The following is a 21,634-nucleotide window of genomic DNA, read 5'->3' as shown; positions in this document are numbered from 1 at the left end:
TGAGTGGGCGGACGGGTAGGTGGGTGTGGGCCTGTGGGGTGTGGGAGAGGATGGGAGGGAGATGAGGCCCGCCAGGACCACCCGATTGGGTACGGAAGCGGCCCCCGAGCAGGTAGAGACCGCGGGCTGCGGGTTGGTCGCGGCCTCCTCTGTTTTCAGGTGCTCTGCTCGGCTTCCGCCAGAGCTCAGCTCAGAGCTTCAGAGAATGATCAGAGTGACAGCGGGAGGAAAGCAAGAGAGGACAGAGGAGGCAAGAGGCTGCTCGCCTGCTCGGCCGTCCGATCACACAATCACCGATCCGCCGGTCAGGCCACAGCCGTCAAGATCGACGGTGCAAAGGCACGCTCAGCGCTGGATCTAGGCCACGTAGTTTACGAAGCGAAGATCCCGCTCTCGCATGGAGACGAGACGGGAAGGTGCAGCAACGACCTTTTGGTCTCGGGCATGATTGCGTCGCGCCAACGCGCAGGTCCGCACGAAAAGGACCCCGGTGGCGCGGCGCTGCACGTACGCACGCCGTGCGTGGCGACGCCGGCATTGGTGCCGTACGGCCACGGCCACACCACCATGCCATAATACCATCCGGCTGCGCAGGAGATGCGATCGCGGGGCGAGGCAGCCACGCCGTGTCTCGCCCTCGCCGCCGTCGCGGCGGGCGTGGCGCGTGGCCGCCTGACAGTCGTGGCTCTGGCATCTGGTTTGTCTCCTCGATTAGCCGGGGTCCCATGCGAGCGAGAACTAAACCATGCAAGCCTGCCCATGGATCCAACTGCCATTCTGCCAAGATGCGAAAATTGAGCATGCATGGTTCAGCGGAGAAAAGTGTGTGTGCAAGTAGCAAGCTGGTAGGTGAAGTGGTAGCTGGAGCACGGGGACAAAGAGGCGCCTTTGGCTCCGTTGGGGACATGAGGTGATAGCCGTTTTTGTAACCCCTTCTCGTGAGTCAGCACTCCCATCCGTCAGTATATATACATGTTGCATGTGGACAATTACCTAGTTAGATAGATACTATAAATGTACGTGATCCTCCATTCCCTTAAGCAGATGATATTTTACAGGAGTGGAGTCAAACTTTGGTCATTAATAAACAGATTAGCATTTGATGCATGAAAACCGTAAGTATTAGCAGTTCTGCAAAAGTTTTCACAATAAATTCTTTTCCAGGGATATTGAGCATTGAATCTATAGACTGTAGTTTTTCCATACAATATCTACATGTAGTTTTAATTTGTGAAGCTCTGGCATGGTAAATATGTTGTTTTATAACATGCCCTCTGAAGCCTGTAATTCTGCCATGAATTCGGCAAACAATATAATCAATCTCTAATTGTAAATTTCATACATTGCGGTCGTTTAAAGTAACTGCGGTAGGTATAGTACACCCTGCTGTTCGAGAAGGCCAGGGTGTACATTACGGGCGGCAGCAGCCCCTGGAACTCTTAATTTGGCCTATAGTGAAATTAAACCAACCAAGCATGTAACCGTTATTCGTAGTACAGATGTGCAAGTAGTCCATAAAACATGTACATGTGGTGGACGACTACGTGGTCCTTTCGAGCTTTGGCCCAAGTGTGGTGTGCCGATGATACAGTAAATTGAGCTGGCATTGTGTGCACAGTAGATTCGCTTGCATGGCTCTGGATGTACTACTACTCCTTGTACAAGGTCCACACACAGCTACTCTACACTCATGCCCTGGTGCACATGCCGCTGTTCTTGTTTCTTCAAATCCACTCCATCTTATCCAACCCCATTAACCTGAGGAAGCTTGGCCCCCAGAGAACATGAAGCATCTGTAGACTGCACTGTACAGGCATGCTTGTGAATAGTGGGTTTCAGATTTCACCTCCAGCTAAAACTTGGTTTAGGCCCATTAGCATATGACAATGCCAATAATGATATATAGCAACACAGGCATTTTGTCAATTTATACCAACGTTTTTTGGACGTGTTAGGACGCTAACGATGGTGGCGTCCGCGGCCATTACCTGTGCGCCCACTCCGATCCAAGCACGTCAGCGTCTACCCCCCCTGCACCACAGCTTGTTCTTTGGTCCATCTGCACAGGGACACTCAAGTGAGTGAGCCTGCAGCTGCAGCTGCTGGCACGTCTCTCCCTCTTGCTCACCAACTACTATTACTACACGCTCGGGCGAGGACATACACGATACACCAGTCGAGAGAGCTCTCCGAGCTTGCGCGCGCGCGCCCCGCCAGCAGCCATGAAGTCGGCGTCTCAGAGCCAGAGCCCGAAGACCCCGTCGCCCCGCGGCAGCGGCGGCGGCACGCCCGGAGCCGGGGCCGAGCACGCGCGCTCGGCGTCGGAGCCGTGGCTGGCGGCGGCGGCGGCGGCGGCGAGCGCCAGCGACGACTCGTGCGTCAACGACGTGGACAACTTCGCGCGCACCGTGGCGGCCGTCAAGTCCAAGTCGGCGTCCTGCGCGCGCCCGGACATGCTGGCCTCCGTGCTGTCGCACTACGCCGCCAAGTGGCTCCCGGACGTGGCGCCGCCCTCGGCGTCGTCCCCGGCGTCGTCGGCGTCGGGGCGGTTCCTGCCGCCGGAGAGCCCCACGGCGACGTGGCTCAAGAAGCGGCTCCTGCTGGAGTCCCTCGTCGCGGCGCTCCCGCCCGACCCGCCGGCGCCGGGGTGCAGCGGGGCCGCCGGCGACGACGGCATCACGTGCGACTTCCTGCTCAAGCTGCTCCGCGCGGGGAGCATGGTGGGCGCGGACGCGGCGCTTCTGCGGGACCTGGAGGCCCGCGCGGCGCGGCGGCTGGACCAGGCCACGCTGGGCGCCGTCATGATCCCGGCGTTCGGGCACGCCGGCGGGCACGCGGCGCTGCTGCTGGACGTGCCCCTCGTGCTGCGGCTCGTGCGCGGGTTCCTCAAGGAGGGCGCCGCGGCCGCCTCCTCCTCCGCCAGCAAGGCCAGCTCCGCCGCGGCCGTCGGCGGTGGCGGCGCGGCGGCCGCCAGGGTGGCCCGGCTGGTGGACGCGTACCTGGCCGAGGCCGCGCTCGAGGCCGGCCTGCGCCCCGCCGAGTTCGAGGAGCTCGCCCGCGCCGTCCCCGCCCACGCCCGCCCCGCGGACGACGCGCTCTACCGCGCCGTCGACACCTACCTCAAGGTGCGCGTGCGCTCGCTCGCATCCCTCCTTTCCATTCCTGCTTCCTCCTTGATTGCACTCCATGACCATTGACCATGACTCGGCGCCACACCGCGCGCGCGTGCCCGTAGGCGCGTACGTGCCCATTCCTGCTCGCCGGAAAGGGCAAAAGGCCTCGGCAAGTTTCTCAAAAAAAAAAGGCCTCGGCAACACTGTGTGTCTGTGTCAGTGATAGCTTTTCAGATAACGGAAAATCGTTTACAGATGCACATTGCCGACTTGTCAGTGTTAGTGCACGGTAACTTTGCAGAGTTTGCATTGCGAATTTGCAATCGCCATAGCCTGCTGTAAGATTGGTCAACAGAGGAAATCTTAGCAGCAGAGGCTGTTGATTTCCCTTGGCAACGCCTTTTTGTGCACGGCGAAAGGCCGAAAAGGCACGGGTGGTGGTGAAATCCGAGTTGATGGGCAGTGGCGGGTGCCTTGGCCTTGCCTTGGGTTGCACATAGACCCATCCCATCCTTCCTAGGCATTGCAAGTCTGCGACGTGTGTTCGAATCCGTGCTGGAGACAGTAAACTAGAGTAGTTCAGTACTGGAAAAGAGAGAGAGGTATCAGGCATGCATATTCTGCCTATTATTCTGGACGGCATGCTCATGTGGTTCTGTGTTTGACTGTACTGTGATTTGCATTAGACCATGTAGTGCAAATGCTTAAATTAGTAGGGTATATATAGTACCATCGATGCCCATTTTTATTGCATATTTGCATAGGGGCATCTCCTGGCAGTAGATCCAATTATTCTGCAATCATAAGTTAAGGTCCTGTGTGTACCATCAGAGCAGGATCATTGCAAGCCTCCAGCACACTAGTATGCATATTCTATGATGATTCTATATCGGGAAGGGAGCAGCTACACGCTTGTTATTTTTATCCACGGGTTTGTTTGTGCCTGGCCTGTGAACTGAATGATGGATTAGTTGCTTCCATGGCTTTGCTAATGCAAAATTAAAACCCATCCACTTTGTCGTTAAAGCTCCTGATGTTGTTAGCATCTGTCGCGCGAAGAACAGACCTTTGGGAGAGAGATGTCACGTGAGCTCCACCCGCTACCCAACAGGGAGAGTTTGTACCTGTTATTACACATGGGAATAGGTGCTTCGTGGTATCAAAATCCCTATTGCCCCTTGGTGCTTGGTGCCCTGTGCTGTGCACTCAACTATTCAGATTCAGCCATATTTCTCCTTGTCCTGCTATGACAATCACCAGCAGTGTTACTGTACACCTGCATCTGTCGCAGGAAACTAGATGCGCTTGATGCTAATATTCCATTCAGATTAATCCAAAGTTGTGTGGATACTGGATAGAATTCCCAAGCAAGCAGTGCCTGCAAGGCTGCAGCCTGCTCGGGGATCTTGCAGGCGTGAACAGAAAATCTAGATTAGAACAGTGGCAGGATCTTTCCTTTGATCTCTTGGGCCTGACTATCAGAAACATCACCAGTTTCAGATCGAAATGCAGCCAAAGAAATCTTGGAGAAGCCTGTTCCATTGCTCTGTGCATGTTTTGGAGCTGAAACACTGTCATCAGAAATGGCGACAGCGCTGGCCGAGAGGACTTATTCTCATGTCAAATCGATGATGCACTAGTCGTGAAAAGTCGTGTCAGATTCAGAATTGCTAGTTCTGCGATGCAAAATTGATGGTGCACTAGAATAAAATTGCTACGATAATCATGAAAAAAAAATGGTTACTGACCCTTGGTATGTATGGTTCCATTTCCTTCCCTGATTTCTGTCAGGCGCATCCAAACACGTCCAAGGAGGAGCGGAAGTCGCTGTGCCGGCTGATCGACGCGCGCAAGCTCACGGCGGAGGCCGCGGCGCACGCCGTCCAGAACGAGCGCATGCCGGTGCGCTCCGTGATGCAGGTGCTCTTCTCGGAGCACGGCAAGCTCAACCGCCTCGCCGAGCTGAGCGCCTCCTTCAGCGGCCTGCGGAGCCCCAACCCGGCGCTGGAGCTCCCCGGCCGCTGCCCTTCCAAGCGCGAGGTCCTCGCGCAGCACCAGGAGGTGCGCCGCCTCCGCGAGGACGTCGCCAGGCTCCAGGTCCCTCGTCGTCCCGAGCTTTCCAGTCTGCGCCCAGTTCGATGCTCCGATCCAGTACGCTGACAACCTGACTCCCTGACACTGAAACGGATCTCCATTGCAGGTGCAGTGCAACGCGCTGCAGGCCCAAGTGGACAGGCTGACCTCGGACAGGAGGCGGCGCGGCGGCGGCGGCGGCTTCTTCAAGTGGAGCGCGTTCTGGTTCGGCGGCGGCATGGGCGCGGACGTCGCGAGGGTCGACGACTCGGAGAGCGGCATGGAACGCCGGACGCCGGCCAAGGGGAAGAAGGACAGCGCCGCCTCGGCGACGCCGAACGCCAAGTGGCGCAAGTCAACTTCATGACATGGAGTTGGAAACGGGCTGATGAAGGGATGGGTTGTTAATTTTTGTTTCTTTTTTTATTATTTTTGCTTTTGGTTTGGTTACAGCAATTTCTGGGTTTGAAAGCTCTGTTGTGATACTGTCATCTTGAGTTTCTGTTCATGATGAAATTATCTCACTGAACTGTATGAAGTAGCCTAAAAGCATCAACTTCTGACGGTCTGAAACCACAAGACAAACATTGACTGAAAAATTGATGTTCTGAAAATGCCAATAAATCTCACACTCTCGCAGCGCAGAAACAAGAATAATTCATTTCTTTCACAAATCAACAAATAGTTGTACACACACTAACCTGATCACAGTAGGGTGACCATAAACAATGCAGTACTATCTCACATGTAACAGGCAGAGCCTCAGACAGAAGTCTGCAAGCAATGCTTCACTCACTTATTCAGCTACAGAAACAAATAACAAATGGAGGTAACTTTGCACACACCGAAAAAAGAATAAATAGGTCCAGACGTATGGTGCATTGACTTATTTGTTTACTGCTTTCTTGATCGCCTGCTTGCATCTGCTGAGGAACTTGCCGCTGCTTGTGGACACTGGATCCTCATAGCCATATTTGCAGTCTTCCTCGCCAGCAACCTTAGGCTTCCTGCCAATGCATTCAACCCCTCTTCTCATTCCAAGGATCTTGGAAGGGGATGAGGGCAGTGACCGGAAACCCCTACTGCTATCGGACCTTGGGAACCAAATCTTCTTTTCCTCCCTCTCCTTAATGCCAAAGCTGTCCCTGCATCTTGCTGTTCCCTGGTCAGAAGCAATATCGCCCTCAACCTCAACAATCTCATCAGAACATTCAGTAATTTCATTCCTGCAGCTTTCTTCGTCAATTCTGCTTTGGATGTGCTGCTCTTCCGAAGCATTCTCCTCGTCACCGTCGTGCTGTTCATCTGAAGAATGGTATACAGCAGGACATTCTTGCTGGTTATCTATGAGCATATGAAGCCACTTATCCACATTTCCTTTGCTAATATGGTTCATTGTTTCATCATCTTCAGACCTGGGAACATGTCGGTGATGAAGAGCTTCACTTTTTTGCAGCAGAACTGACTGATCTGTGGGATATCTAGGAGTTGCATACATGCCAACTGCTCTATAGGGTGGACTTGGGGGAAGTGATGAGGTCCTCGGTACTGAAACTGTCTCACTGGCATGATATTTTTCAGTCTCGGACTCGTAGCACTGCTGCATGGTCGCTTTCCCCTTGTTATCTCTTGACCTCATAGGTGTACCAGTTCCCCTAGATGTCATAGTCTCCTTTATTTCTCTTCTCCTGCTACGACGCCCTTTGATCGCCAACTCTTCTAGCTTCTCCCGAACCAATGCTCTGCCTCTTTCAGAATCAACAGTGTTCTGTTCAATGAAGAGATACCTCCTTGGGAAGTTTATCACATTCGATGGTTCATTTCTAGCATTGCTGAATGCTGAAGGGCGAGTTGAGGTACCTTCTACAATTTCTTCTTCACCTAGGGAATTATATGCTTCTGAATTCCTCTGGCCTTCCTCCAGAAAAACCCTCAACTCCTGCTTGAGAGGGCTACTCCTCAATCTTCTTGCTGAAAGATACTTTACACTCTCACTGTGCCTTTCCTCAAGCAATCCATCATCAACACGATATCTCTTCCTTTCTGGCTTTATCTGCCTCTCCAAATCATCCCTCTGCTGGTACCTCTTACGGAGCTCGGTTTCAGATGAGTCGCACATTGCCCTTTGTGCCTCCAATCTGGCCATGAGAGTACTGGTTGCAGCTTGGTTCAGCCTAAGTTGTTCCTTGTACACAACAGACCTGCATTTCGTATCACAACAGATAATAATTTACTAAGCTTCTTATGGAAACATGCTAATGTTCTTTTATAAGGCAATCATGCTTACTGGTGCATGGCATCTCTGATCATCTTTTCCAGCACTGCCTTGTAGTTAGACTGAGCCTCTGCCAAGCGACGGCATTTCTCGACTCGCCGCTTCCTTTTTATCAGGAGCGCCTCCAAGCCCTGGATGGCCACCCGCTCCTCTTCATTCTTCTGCTTCAGCTCATTAGCCTCGTTCTCCAATTCAGCGAGCTCAGCCTGCTTCTTTTTGGCCTCTTCTCTCTGCTTCAACGAGTCCCTAGCCATAGCTATGGACAAGTAAGGATTGCTAATGTAGCCATCAGCATCCGGGTTATTATTCTCCTTTGTTGAATTAGCCCCGTGGCCTGAGATTGCCAAGTTGACATTCTCATCCTTTTCGCCCGTGAATTTCTTAGAAGCTACACAAAGAATGATCAATTAGCACTCCACCGTTCATATAAGAACAGGCATACCAACTAGATAGAACTGGGGAAACAATTACCGATCAAAGGATAATTAAGCCTGAGCGGTCGGTTTGCATCAAGAGATTTGAGCACCGAGTTGTCAGAACCCCTCGTGGAAACGATTGCAGCAGGGGCAAGCCCCACTTTCCTTGTCATCTCAGAGAAGTGCTGCGGGAACGCGTGCGCCTCCACCACCTGCAGCGAGCTCAATTCCTCGCTGGAGCCATCGGCGAACAAGAACGCGAATGCTCTATTTCTGCACATACATGAAGATCCATCAGTACAGTAAGGCAAGCCAATATCAGGTCCGTAACTTGTCCGCTGCGGCGGCCGGCTTACCTGAAGTCGGAGTTCTTGGAGGCGAAAATGGAGAGGAACTGGTTGACGGAGATGCCGAGCTGCAGATCCCACCACGGCATGAGGAACTCCAGCTTGTTCTGTTTCTTCCTGCACACTTGCCACTGCACGATCCGCAGGTTGCTGGGCACTGTCTTCCCTCCCCCTGCAAAAAACCACAGCAACGGTCAATCGGTCAGAACTTGAGGAGCGTCAGACTGACCAAAATCAGACACAAAAAAAACTCATCAGATCGCATCGTTTTCTTACTTGCGCAGGGGAACCAGTGGTCGATGTCCCAGCCGAGAGGTGAAGCGGAGTCGGCGTGTAGGTAGAGCACGTTCCCGTACGCGTCCACCCGGAAGAGCGCCGGATCGAACCCCGCGTTCCTGCATCCAAGCGCCGCAGAAACCAATCAGCCGAGATGGAGGGTGTGGAATCGCGAGTCCGAATCAAATGGCGACGCCGGAAGCAGCAGCAGAGCCGTCTGAGGGTTCGTCACGCACCCGAGGTGGTCGAGCTGCTTCCAGAGGAGGTTGGCGAAGCCGCGGGGGTTGGCGGTGGGCGGCGCCTCCGCGTCGGTCACCGGGAACATCTCGTTCATGTCCTTGGCCCGCAGCGCCTGCGCCCACGGGAACCACTCGGTCAGCTCAGGCGCACTCGGATCACACACAGGCGGCGGCGAAGGATCAGGCCAGGCGACCATTGGAATCTACACACGTACCTCGTGAGGTTGGAGGACGTAGGGGAGGAAGGCGTGCGGCGGGCCGTGGCCGTAGGGCAGGCCGACAGCCGCCCCGCCGCCGCCGCCGCGGCAGAGCCTGGCGTAGGCCTTGGGGTACCCCAGCGCGTCGTCCACCGCCTTCTCCTCCTCCGTGAACGCCGCCGCCATCGTCGCCGCCGCTGCCGGTGCGGGATGCACGCACGTACAGCTGCCTATCGGGATCGGGAGCGGGAGCGGAGGGCGTGGGAGTGCGGAGCAATTTAGCAGGACTGGATTGGCAGGCGCGGACGAGGGGAGGAGCGTTTGGGGTCCGAGGAGACGGGATAGGGACGGGGAGAGAGCCGTTGGGGGTTCAAATCCGGCAGGTGGGGGGCAAGTGGGAGCGAGCGGGACGGCGTGGCCTGGGGCGGTTGGGAGGCTGGCCTGTGGGTCCGTCGAAGAATGATTTGGAAGACCGTTGGAGCCATCAATGCAGGTGCACAGTGAGGTACGTGCCGTGGAACTGGACACACTGGACAGGTTGGGCGCGGATCTTTTCTTTATTGCGGCGCCAGCTGGATTGTGTCGGGTTAATGACATTTTTTTGTTGCGCGACCGAGTCGGGGCCGCGCAATATTTGATCGTTTGGCTTCGTGATTTCTCTATGTAACAGTAGCTGAGTACAAATCGAATTACGGGTCCCGTGTGGTGATTAAAGAAATAAAAAAGAAGCAGCATTCTCTTCACTAAAGGACATCCATTTACCTTCCACGTATGAGTTACTGCCTGCCGATTTTTCTATTGCTCATGGTTCAATATTTTTTTAAAGATTATCAATTTCCCATAGTTCGATTTGTCAGCAGAGTTTGAAAAGATTCATGTACAGTTCAACTGCTGTTGTGTATAAATCGCCTGCTTCTTCGTCTATGTTCGATTTGGATCAACCCTGGAGCTGTCCGAAATAGAAGAGAATCTGCATATACTCCCTCCACTAAAAAAAGTTGTTTTGAACAAGATTTGGGTCAAACAATAAAAATATAAATCATGAATAACTTTTAAGTTGTTGAGTTTTAAAATATGAAAACCATATGAATAACTTGTCTTGAAAAATACTTTCATAAAAATATAAATACATCAATTCGTGATAAATATTTTTTGTAAAAATAAAAAGTAAAGTTATGCTTTGGAGACCGTACCGCTGTCCAAAATGCATTTTTTCGAGTATGGAGGGAGTATGAAGAAGTAGTCAATAATGCTGATTTCACTCTGATGCATGTAAATTCAAAATAAAAAAACTATAATTATTAAACTGAGCGTCCATATTAAATTTTAATTGCACCATTATCTTATTATGGTGAGATTTTCAAAGCAAGACCACACTTGCTTATGTTTATACGATATTTTTTTAAAATATTTTTTTAATAATAATTAATTAATTTTAGCTATTGGGAACAAATATTTTAATAACACAAAAAAAACTTAAGGATGATGAACAAATAAAAATGTACTACAAATAAAATATTAAACATCATGCATATTTGATTGTATATGATAAATAATAATAATAAATATTACGAACAAATGAGTAATATCACTGAACAATTTAATACAAAAAAGAATAAATAATTTAGAATTGTGAATAAATTAGTTACATCAAGATCAATAATTTTACATGAAAAAACTGGTGCATGCGTCACAACCCTAAAAATAGCTGGTGCATGAGCTACTTGATTTGCTGAGGGGTGGGGGTGGCGGTGGGGGTGGGGGAAGGATTGGCGGGGGAGTCTATTCGCCGCATACACGGGGGCCGGGGCGGCGCCGATGCGTCGCACACCCCCGCTGCCGGCCTCCACCCACCGAGGTCCGGCCTCGGCCAGTCGGCGGCGCTCCCACGCCGTCTTGTCCTCCACCAGCTAACCCGCATCCACTGTCGGGTCACCGCCACCCCCGGACCTCTCCTCTAGATTCGGTGGCTATTGGAACCCCAGCAACCAGGAACCTAAAGTCCGCCACCGCCCACCATCACCCCGGCTGCTGGCGACCTCGCCGGCCGCCGCTTTCCCCACCAACTGCCCCTCCTACCCCTCCTCCTCCCCTAGCTCACCGCCGGCGGGGTCGTTCTTCTTCCTCCCCCACCGCGACACAATGCATCTGCCCCGCATATGCGGGGAATAGATTTCCCGAAGCTGGCTGTTGGTGGGAAGAAAGAGTGGTTGGGATGAAAGCATGGGCAGGGAGGGGCCTGAGGGCACCTGAAACGCGGCGCGTGCCCCGGGTACCAGATGACACATGTCGGCCCTCCGGATGGATGGGGAACTTTTTGGATTCTACTGTAGTAACTTTAACCTTGAGGCCTCTGGATGCATGGCCGCATGGGAACACTTTTTGGAACTCTACATTAACACCTTGAACCATAATGCTATTTATAACTAATGTATCCACTTTGGGAGTATTTCCTTAATTTTGTATTACATTATGCTTCTCCAAACAATTTCTCGCGGAGCTATAACATCTTGTCATGAACATGGAACAATTTCGCATAAAGTCGTAGCATTCTCCTCATGAGAGAGAGTTTTTTTTGGGGGGGGGGTCACAAAAGACCGCTAAAATGAACTTCAAATAACAAACCAGCCCCACCAAAGAAACTTGGATGAACTCTCGGAAGCTAGCACAACCAAGATTACATACTCACCTTACAACCCAACTAGATCAGTTTTGTTTTTTCCAATCAGTCACCTACGCGTAGGAAGCACCTTGCACCATGCAAAGTGAATCGTTAGAGACATTTCCATCAGGAAAAACTTACCACCACCCCATGCTCTTGATCGTTTCATGCATTCTCTCTTGATGGCAAAAGGATCATGCGCCTCTTGTGTGGCATCAATCACTACTTTTTTTTTGAACTCGGCAATCACTGGTTGCATTGGTTTTGAAAAAAGAGAGAAGCATGGAAACAGTGCTTGTGCTTGTGATAAGTGTTCGGTGTGTATAATTCAGAGTACATTTTCAGTAAATTTGAAAGGCATCATCCTTTGCAATTGGCATGAAACAAGAGCAAACCCGATCACGCTGGGATGTGCCGCACGTCGGCAACTCCAGCTTTGGCACTTGGCACCCACATGAGTATGTGACCGTGCTGTGGTCTTGGTAACTCCGCTGCCGGTGTGAATTTGTCGCGCACGCCGCTGAGAGGAGCCGAGGCCCGAGCCGTGCTGGGTGAGCCGAGCTGATGAACATCACTAGCGCGAAGCATTTCCTCGACCCTCGAGCCGAGCAATGGCATCTCTCTTCCACACTTCTGCCAGCCGCCAGACAGACTGCAAGGTGGGCATATCGATCCGACTGCCTCTCATGTTCCTTTCTTTCTTCAAAACCCCTTCTCCAAACTCTGCTTTTCGCGATTTATGTGCATTTGGCCGCATCATCAGCCTTTAATGTTACTTTTCCTCTTAACCCCCTCCAATCTATGTTGCTCATGATGTTTTTTTGTGCGATTTATCTCCGGTTGCTTGGCCGCGTTGTGTTGTAGTGTTTCCGATCCCCTTCGTCTTTATGTTGGTTTAATTAGTTTTTGGTGGATGCGGCTGATGCTGATCGAGCAGTTCAACATTTTTTTCTATTTGCAGTTGGCCGTGTGTGTGTGTTGCTGCTACTGCTGCTGCGTTCGCGTTCGCATTTGTGTTCGCGTTCGCGTTCATGTTCATGCTGGTTACTTTCCTGGTAGAGGGCTAGAGGCTGCTGCTGCTGAGCATTTCCACTTGTTTGTTCTTTTTTTCTTTGAGATTTATCCCTAGATGGAGGCATTGTTTTGTTGCATTTGCCGATCGTATTCATGCTAGTTTAGTTAGTTGTTTTCTCATAGGGACACGGATGTTGCAGAGCACTTGAAAATGTTCATGTGTTTTTTTCCCGATTTATCTCGGTCCCGTCCTAGCTGCGTTTCTCTTTTATGAAGAGGAGAGCAGATCAACTTCCTTTTGTGTTTATTTCTTACCCATAATGATGTGAACAATCCAGATGGCGAAGGGCAAGGGCAAGGGCAAGCCCTCGTCGGGTGGAAAGCGCTCCAACAAGGCCGCCATTGCGGAGAAGACAACAACTCCAAACTCGTTCAAGAGCACTTATGAGAAGATGCACCGAAAGAACCTTGGTTTGAGTTTTACTGTTGAAATATGCAATGCATACTTGGAACATTCTAAAAGATTGTAGAAATCGTAAGAAACTAACTTTGCAGTGCATGAGATATGATCATGCTAAGGTAAGAATGTTCTAGAAGAGTGAAGATCAAGTATGAGTAACAATTTTCATGTTTTATGGTGAAGTGTGAAATTCTCTAGAGAAAAGATACTTGTATGATAGAATAAAAGATGAAGAAAACTAAATATAGAAGAGTGTAGAAGATGGACCCATGACAACACCATATGAGCCATGAAGTCCTATATATATGGAGTCACTACCCTCCCCCAAACCATGCCAAGTAGAAGCCATTTGGAGATGACATAGGTAGCCACCATGGAGAGTTGAGTGACATGCCATTGGATGGCATGGGTAGAGTATGGGAAGGTAGCCACATAAACACTCTATCCTGCTGGCTAGGTGAAGGTCTTCTTGGTATTGGGTTAGGTGACATGGCAGACTGTGAGAGTCGTTATGTTGTACTAGGTTATGATGAATAAAGAGTTGAGTTTTCAAATAGAGTTGGTCTCCCACACTGGTGTCTAGGTGAAGGTCTTCTTGGTATTGGTATAATATGGGCATAGGATTCACAAAATTTAGCTAAAGGTCTTTTTGGTATAGTATGGGTATAGCTCAACGAAAGAAATGGTATCACACTAGTTTGGTATCACTTCTCGAAAGTCAATTTCTCGAAAGTCAATGTGAAGTTAGAGGTATCGATTTCTCAACATTCACCAATGTTGTGCTAGCGGAAACACCCTCGAGGCCGGCCAAGTGGAAAACCACCAAGCTGATGACTTCCCATAACCACTGATCCAGGGGGGCGGGCCCGGGTGATCGTAGGAGAGGGAGATGACATGGGCGTGGTGGCTGTGGTGGTTATGGTAGGGGCCGCAGGCCATAATTGATGGTAGTGCTTTGTGATTGTTGTGATTTCACTCAAGAGTATTACTTTGTGAGAGTGGTTTGTTTGTGATTTCGCTCGATAAATGCTATGTCTGTGTCAAAATATTGATATAGCTCTTTTGTTTGTGAAATGCTTATGAATTTGTAGTGATATTGAACGAACAGGGGAAATCAAACTTGAGAAAATCGTTTAGTTTAGGATGCATAAATGATCAGATATAGAAACCTCAGTTACTATTGAGCTAGCTAGATTGGATATTGTTCAGCGTATTTTTCAGTAGTACAAATCAGGCACAATGTCGTGTTTGTCTGTACGTGATCTTTGCTAATATCTCATATTTTCCTTTTGAAAATTGGACCTCCAGAGCACGACGCGAAGGACGGCGACGAGCATCACGATCATGGGCACACTCCGCCGGTACTCGTCCCACTCGTATATCTCCGAGTTCTCGTAGTAGTTCACCACAATCTAGGGCCGGCCTTGTGTTTTCGGGGGACCGGGGCGAATCTAAAGTATGAGATCCCTACTAAAATAATATCAAGCTTATTTTGTATTATTTGGTAAAACTATTGTATAGTAATATTATAACAACGATTCAGGACTAGTAGCTATTTTAAAGAATAAAGCAAATGTACCATAAAAAAACTAAAGGCTAATCAATTGAGACTAACCTATTTTCTTAGCCATCAAGGGGTGCACACGTTTTTTTTGGAAAATTGTGAAAAGCACACAAACAATACATGATGGAAGAAAAAGAATGGATTAGTAGTGATATGAATAATAGAAAGGGTGATTAGGTGTATTTGTACCGGCTAATTGCTTGTTTAAGTTAGATATTTCATATATATGTATGTAACTATGTATATGAATCAGTAAATGTATACTAGGTTGGGGGGCCTTAGCATCCTGGGGCTTGGGCGGCTACTCCGGATGATTACACTGGGGGCGGCCCTGCCACGATCATCCGCAGCTTGATGCGGAGCACCGGATCAAGGCCCAGTGGGGTGGCCCGGACAAACTCGCCGTGTCCTAGGCGCGGTTTCGTCATTGATCAAACCTTTTCTGAGTTGATCAACAATTTGCAGAGAATTACATAAGTTGATAATAATATCGTGTTACTCCATATTAAAAAAGTATAATTTCTGAAAAAAATTATACCTTACTTTTTAGGGGGTTTTATATCTTACTTGAAATTGCATAGTATATTTGTAGAGTTTTTTTGGACCATGATTTACCGTGTAGAATCCAGCTTCGATTATTGCTGGTAGAATCCAGTACAAGCTAACGCGACAGCGACACTTTCGGTGCAACGGGCTGTGAGTCTCGGCCCACTTTGGTTTTTGCTCGTCGTCCCCGCCTGTTGGACCAAAACTGTATCGGGCCTGGGAGTAGGGCGGAGGGCGGCCCAAAGCCTCGCCGACGCTGCACACTTTTTCTGTCCCAACCCTATATGTCTTCCGAAAAAAATTTACTGTCAAAAAACTCTACCCGGGGGTGTGAAACGGACCCCACCGTTTTTTCATTAAGAGGAAGCCTAACCGGCTAACCGGGTAGAGAAACCCCCCAAATCCTGGCCCATGCCCGCCTTGCGGCGAGCACAGCGAGGGGTTTTTTTTTCGGGTGCGGTTACCTGTCACTTGAGGTGACGTTTGACGAAGCCATCGCCTGAAGCCAGAGCGACTGCACGCAGTTCGTCGGTTTGGGCTGTTTCTCAGCCGGCCCATTCCAGAGGTGCATTCGTGTTCGTGTTACGCACGTATGTTGTTGTTCGTTGTTCCGCGTTTGTCCCGCTGTTTCCACTTTTGTTCCGCGTTTGTCCTGATTCAAATTTTTTGGATTCAAAATTTAATACTAGTTGCCAAATTAATAAACACTATCGGGAATTTAATACTGGTTGCCAAATCAATAAACAGTATAACAAGATAAAATAGAAAAGAGAATATGCCATGCGTGCAGATATAGACAAAATGCTGACATCATCCATGTGCATGCATAATCTAAAAACTAAAAAAGTTATAACTGTAAAATCGAAAATCCAAATTAAATTTAGATTGCGCCATTATCTTTTTTATGATAAGATCTTCAAAATAAGACCACATTTGCCTATATTTACTCGATATTTTTAAAACATTTTATTAACACTAAATAATTAATTTTAAAATAGGGAACAAATATTTTGACACCACGAATAAATAATTATTCATACGAACAACAAAGTTACACGTCACGAACAACAAAGTTACACGTCACGAACAAATAATGATGTACAACGAACAAAAACAGTAAACGGTGCGAACATTTGATTATATAGGATAACTACTGGAAAATGAATATCGCGAACAAATGAATCAACATTGTCGAACAATTTAATCTACAAAGAGAACAAATAAATAAGCGTCACGAACAAATTAGTTATACATAGACACAAATAACAATGTATCCACATTTTGAAAATATCCTTATAAGCATATATATATATACATATTAAACAAGTTAATATATAAAAATTAAATTATAAAAGAACTCTACAGGACAACACGTTCACATTCTACAACTTACGTATATTCATAGTTAATAAGTTAGTTAAATAAAAATATGAAAAAAATAATAAAGAATAAAAAACTAGCTTACGGGAATTGTTGGGCGTGCTGCGCTGCACCTCCTGTGGGCTTGCTGCTGTGACGCACACATCCACGTGGGCTGCCTGGCCCAGCTGTGCTGGTGCTGCGCGCCACCGCGTGGGCTGTTGCTGCGCGCCGGCCCACCTGACTACTGGCGCTCGTGAATCTTTCAGGCAATGGTTGATGAATTTGTAGCCCGCGCAATACATAGCTGTAGCGGGTTTTTTGCGATGGTTGATGAATTTGTAGCCCGCGGGTTTTTTGCGATGGTTGATGAATTTGTAGCCCGCGCGATACATAGCTGTAGCGGTTTTTTTTCTCCCAGCAGTCTGAAATTCGCTTCTAATGAGATTCGAACTCAGGACCTGTTGGGAGCGCGATGCTACCGGGCCGGGCTAGCCAACTCAACCGCCCGGCCTTTCGCGAAATTTACTGTCTTCCGATGTATAAAATTTGTGCACTGTTTATAAACCGTCGGATCGGGTACTTTCTTCCTCCGCTGCGCACATGCACATGCACCGAGCAATAAAAGAGACGGCATTTGACGGTGGCTGGTGGACACGTGTCGTCGTACAATTCGTTTTGTTCTGGTAGGAGTAAGATGCTTTTAGATTTCAAACTTGCAATGCATTTTTCTTTTAGACCATAAATACTTTTTAGAATGTATTTAAACCACTGTGTCCCTGAGAATTAATCTAAGACATTGTTTAGATGCATAAAGTTTTGGATGTAAAGCACTATAGCACTTTCATTTATATTTGATAATTATTATTCCGCCATGAGTTAACTAGGTTCAAAAGATTCGTCTCACAAATTATAGACAAACTATGTAATTAGTTATTTTGTTTAGCTACATTTAATACTTCATACATGCATTAAAAGATTCGATGTGATGGGGAATCTTGTAAAATTTTAGAATTTTGAAGGGAACTAAATAAGACCTGAGATCCAATATGAATATATTTTGCTATTTTTTAAAAATTCAACATTTTTATGAACTAGGTCAACATTTTGAGGAGGCTACTTCAACATTTTCCTACCAAATGTTGAACCAGTTTATTTGAGATGTTAAATTTCATTGGATGAAATGTTGAATCTAAAATTTAAAATGTTGAATATACTAATTTAATGGTTTGAATATATTAGGCCCCAAAATCTGTTTAAAAAATAACAACCGCTGCCAGATTTGAAGAAAAAAAGAGAGGAATGGATCTGAACCTGGTACATGTTTCTTGACGCCGTGCTGGTGAGTAGCTCTCCTGGGCTGCGATATCGCAGTTGCTGGGCCGTCGTGGGTCGTGCGATGCTAGAGCTTCCCATTGCACTGAAGATACAAGGCAGGAAGGCACCCAGTTTCCTGTCAAAATGGTTCGGTTAACATAGATTGATTGGCAAGCATTTACCTTACTTTACTTTTACTTCTGCATATCGTTGTGGATCCCATTATTCTGAGATCACAATTTTCGTCGTTTTACCAAGTTCATTCCATTTCTTTTTCTAGACCTTGATTCGGAAACCTGTGGCTACTTTGCATGACATCGTTCAGTAAAGGAGATGTTAACAACGAGACAAATACATTCCTCCATTTTCCTTGGCAATTTGCAACTGCCATCTGTCCGCAAGACTCCTGCACCACCACCAAAGTACTACCGGCCACCCACCGTATCATACTCTGATCGCCTGATCCAAGCGGTGCTAGTACACTAGTCCCTCTAGCTCTCCCAATGGCAGTATCCCTTTCCAAGATTTGGATCAACCCCTGGGTCTCCCGCAAGCAGCCGGAGAGAAGCCTTTTGCAGGGCACTTTACTTGACCACCCAAAGCCCCTTTGAAAGCAGCAGCTTCTGTCTGCATGGACGGACGGACGGACGGATGGATTCCCTCCAAGATGCCCCTTTTCTTTTCCCTTCTTTTCCTTGTCTTTGATACCTGTAAGCACCTTCCCTTGGCCCCCCTAAACCCCCCTTTAAAGCTCAAGAGCATTGATCCCCTCTCCAAATCACCCACGCGCCCTAACCTTATCCCCCATGTGCGATGCGCATCGACATTCTATCCATCTTCCCCTTGGCCTCTCGCTCCTGTTTGCATTCCTGCAAGTATCTGAAAACGACTGTTGCCTCTGAAACTCGATCAGACCAGAATTCGCAGCAGGACTGGGGATTCAGAAGTGAGTGGAATGTGCTGCCTACATCTTAATACAAGAATTTGCAGAAAAGCTGGGGAGTTATAAAGTGTCTGGCCTGGCTGATCAATGCAGACTTGCAGCAGCAGCAGGGGTGTTGTTCAGGTCCAAAGGGTTTTGGTCAGAGTTCATCAATGGCTCTGACTCTCCTACCAGCAGATTAGTCCTGGGAGATGTAAAGCGAGCTAACAAAGGACCTGCCAGGCTAGGTCACTGCATGTCATGCTGAAACAGACATCTCGCTTATTAGCTTATGGAAGGAAACTGCAGAAGAATTTTGCCGCAAAGATGAACTAAAGATAAAAAAAATCAGAGAGATAAAAGATTTCTCTTTCTGAGAAGACCATGTGAAATAACTAGTCATGTCACTTGTTTTTCACGCTTATGGTTCTATGCTCTTATTTGCATATTCATCTGCTGTTACCTACACCGAGACGTACGGAGGAATCGATCCGTTTCATGCAGTCCAGTCAGGGCTGTCGATGCATTAGGCACAGTAGAAAACGATGCAGCTACCAGGAGCAGCTCATCTATCTACAACGACGGATTAAGTTCAGAAGCAAAGAGGGAATCGTGTCACTGCGGTGGCATTTCAAGGCTCGATTAATTCGTAAAGAGAAAGGAGATGGAATCACTCATCTTCGTGTCGGTGAGAAAGATGAGCTGCTAACCAGAGGATTAAACGGGAAAAACAACTGTCAGTGAGAGGTGTTTTGAGCTTTAGCCTCGACACAGGTGGCCTACTTCTCGGAGGTGACCGGCCGTGAGGTCATTACATGGGCTTAAGAAAGGTTTGTGCCTGCTGAGGATGAAAAGGGAAAGCCGGTCCGACCACTCAACGAATGTTTCACTCTTAGTGAATGATTACTGTATTATCTTTCTGAAAGGCAGGCAGGCTCTGAAACTCCTGCATGTACGGTGGTTATCATTCCATTTCGCCTTGTTGCAAGCGTCAAGCTGCAGATAAAAAAGGCTCGAAATTTCAAATTGTTGGGTTCTGTCGGCGTGGGTCAAAAAAAAAATATTCCAAAGTGGCTGCGGTCTTTGTTTTTTTATTTATAAAAAAATGAAGTACCGCAACAAGTTTAGTATTCAACAAATAAACCAAGAACACTTGACGGCACATGAAAGAGACAAATCTTCAGAAACAGACAGACAGATGCTCTAGCAGTCTGATATTGGAGAACGTACTGATCTTTGACATGTCTGAAACTAAACTTTCCAGACAGTTGATCCACTGTTTCTTTCAGACCTGAAATTCAGAGAAAACATGATCCGATCGATGCATAGCAATCTGATCAAACAAAAACTTTTATGAGAACTCTGCGTAATCGTGGTTCAATACCACCACAGCTCGGCCGAATCTCCACACCTAATTTCATGAGGGCGAGCTGCAATTCTTTAGAAAATTAGAAGCCACCCATCCAGTGGGCGGGCGCCACAAGAATGCCAATCGAGCTCGCGGATATGAGGAACATTCACCGCGCAAATCCGGATCGCGCGAAGGAGATATGGTTTTCTGTAGGAATTCCTTCCCGGATCTCGCATTCTCGCCACTTGACTGAAAGTTTGGATGCGAGGATGGTCCTTCGCCCCCAGGGAACGTTAACGCAGGCGACAATTAGCATCCCGTCAGATTCCTGATGAGCCCTGGCCGTTCTTTTTTACGCCCCTAATCGCTGCTTTTCTTTCTCTCTCTGTCTCTGCTCCTGCATTTCGCTTCAGAGAATCATGCCCTTCTGCGCGCGCATCATGGCGATTGGCGAGGTAGCCCATAACACCTTGATTATTCCCTCGTCAGTCATGAGATCGAATCGCTGAACAGGCCCGCGCCCTCGCCCAGATTGTTTCTGAAGCGTTTGCATTGTTCTTCAGCTGTTCATGTGCAGGATGTGATGAACAGAAGACGCAACTGAAGGTGAAAAGAAAGGAGGAGACTAATTATTAGTACGTGAAAAGAAGATGAAAATAATCGAGTGCTGTTGGCTCGAAGCTCGAAACAGAATGGCGAAGCGAGCAGAGAGGTAGGGTGGGGGAGGGGTTCGCGCGCCCCGTCGCACCAGACAAAAGGGATATTCACAGGACGATTTGGGCAGGCTACCACTGACGCGTGTCACGAGGAGAAAGTGCGTAAAGCCCCCTCTGCGGCTCTGCCCAGTCCACCAACGGTCAGAGGCCATGTACATCTTCTCCTTGACCAGGAATATCACCCGGCTACTCTACGCACGGGTTCGGCAGCCTACACCGTGCCGGATCAGTCCAAAATACAGGAACAACTCTGAGGCCCTGTTTGGTTAGTACTAGCACGAGTAGCACAAAAATTTTGACCAATAATTAGGGGTACTAAACAAAGGCAATTTGTAAAACTAACTCCACAACCCTGCACTACTTCGCGAGACGAACCTAATAAGGCCTTTGACCGCACGATTAGAGGATGGTTACTGTAGCATCACTGTAGCCAATCATCGATTAATTACTATCATTAGATTCGTTGTGAAAAGTTACACCCATCCGTGAAAAAGTTTTGCAAATAAACTTCGTTTAGTACTCCATGCATTGAAAATTCTTTTTTCGAAAAATGTGCGTGCTACTCGTGCTAGCTATCCAAACAGGGCCTGAATACTCCGTTTGCATGAAGTTGAACTTAGAACCTCCACACACACACTCCTATTTTATTTGCGAGTCTCCACACCAGGGGCGTAGACAGGGGGCGGGCAGGGGCCTGGCCCCTCTGTAGCTCCCAAATTTATATTGAAAATTTGAATTTTGATTAAATTTTTATATAAATTAGCATGATTGGCCCCCCTAATAATGA

At 48.2% G+C, this 21,634-nt stretch overlaps 2 protein-coding genes across 3 annotated transcripts; one reads left to right on the top strand and one right to left on the bottom strand.

Annotated features, from left to right (window-relative positions):
* Positions 1-2,096: 2,096 nt before the first annotated feature.
* On the top strand, positions 2,097-5,759 carry LOC120705822 (coleoptile phototropism protein 1-like). Its single transcript, XM_039990354.1, has 3 exons — positions 2,097-3,125; positions 4,905-5,210; positions 5,314-5,759. The coding sequence occupies exons 1-3, from the start codon at positions 2,223-2,225 to the stop codon at positions 5,551-5,553; spliced, it is 1,449 nt and encodes a 482-aa protein (XP_039846288.1). The 5' UTR covers positions 2,097-2,222; the 3' UTR covers positions 5,554-5,759.
* A 67-nt stretch (positions 5,760-5,826) lies between these two features.
* Positions 5,827-9,279, bottom strand: LOC120705821. Of its 2 annotated transcripts, XM_039990353.1 has the most exons (8): positions 8,955-9,279; positions 8,737-8,852; positions 8,501-8,619; positions 8,234-8,396; positions 7,933-8,150; positions 7,474-7,849; positions 6,770-7,387; positions 5,828-6,601 (listed from the first exon to the last, which is right to left on the bottom strand). In XM_039990353.1, exons 1-8 carry the CDS (start codon positions 9,120-9,122, stop codon positions 6,073-6,075), a joined length of 2,307 nt encoding a protein of 768 aa, XP_039846287.1. In that variant the 5' UTR covers positions 9,123-9,279; the 3' UTR covers positions 5,828-6,072. The 2 variants fall into 2 exon arrangements, with proteins under 2 accessions (XP_039846286.1, XP_039846287.1); XM_039990352.1 differs by having other exon boundaries at positions 5,827-7,387; positions 8,955-9,278.
* Positions 9,280-21,634: the final 12,355 nt, after the last annotated feature.

This window comes from Panicum virgatum, chromosome 5K (assembly GCF_016808335.1).
Source record: "Panicum virgatum strain AP13 chromosome 5K, P.virgatum_v5, whole genome shotgun sequence".
NCBI classification, from domain to species: domain Eukaryota; kingdom Viridiplantae; phylum Streptophyta; class Magnoliopsida; order Poales; family Poaceae; genus Panicum; species Panicum virgatum.
This window is presented reverse-complemented; position numbering and strand designations above follow the sequence as displayed.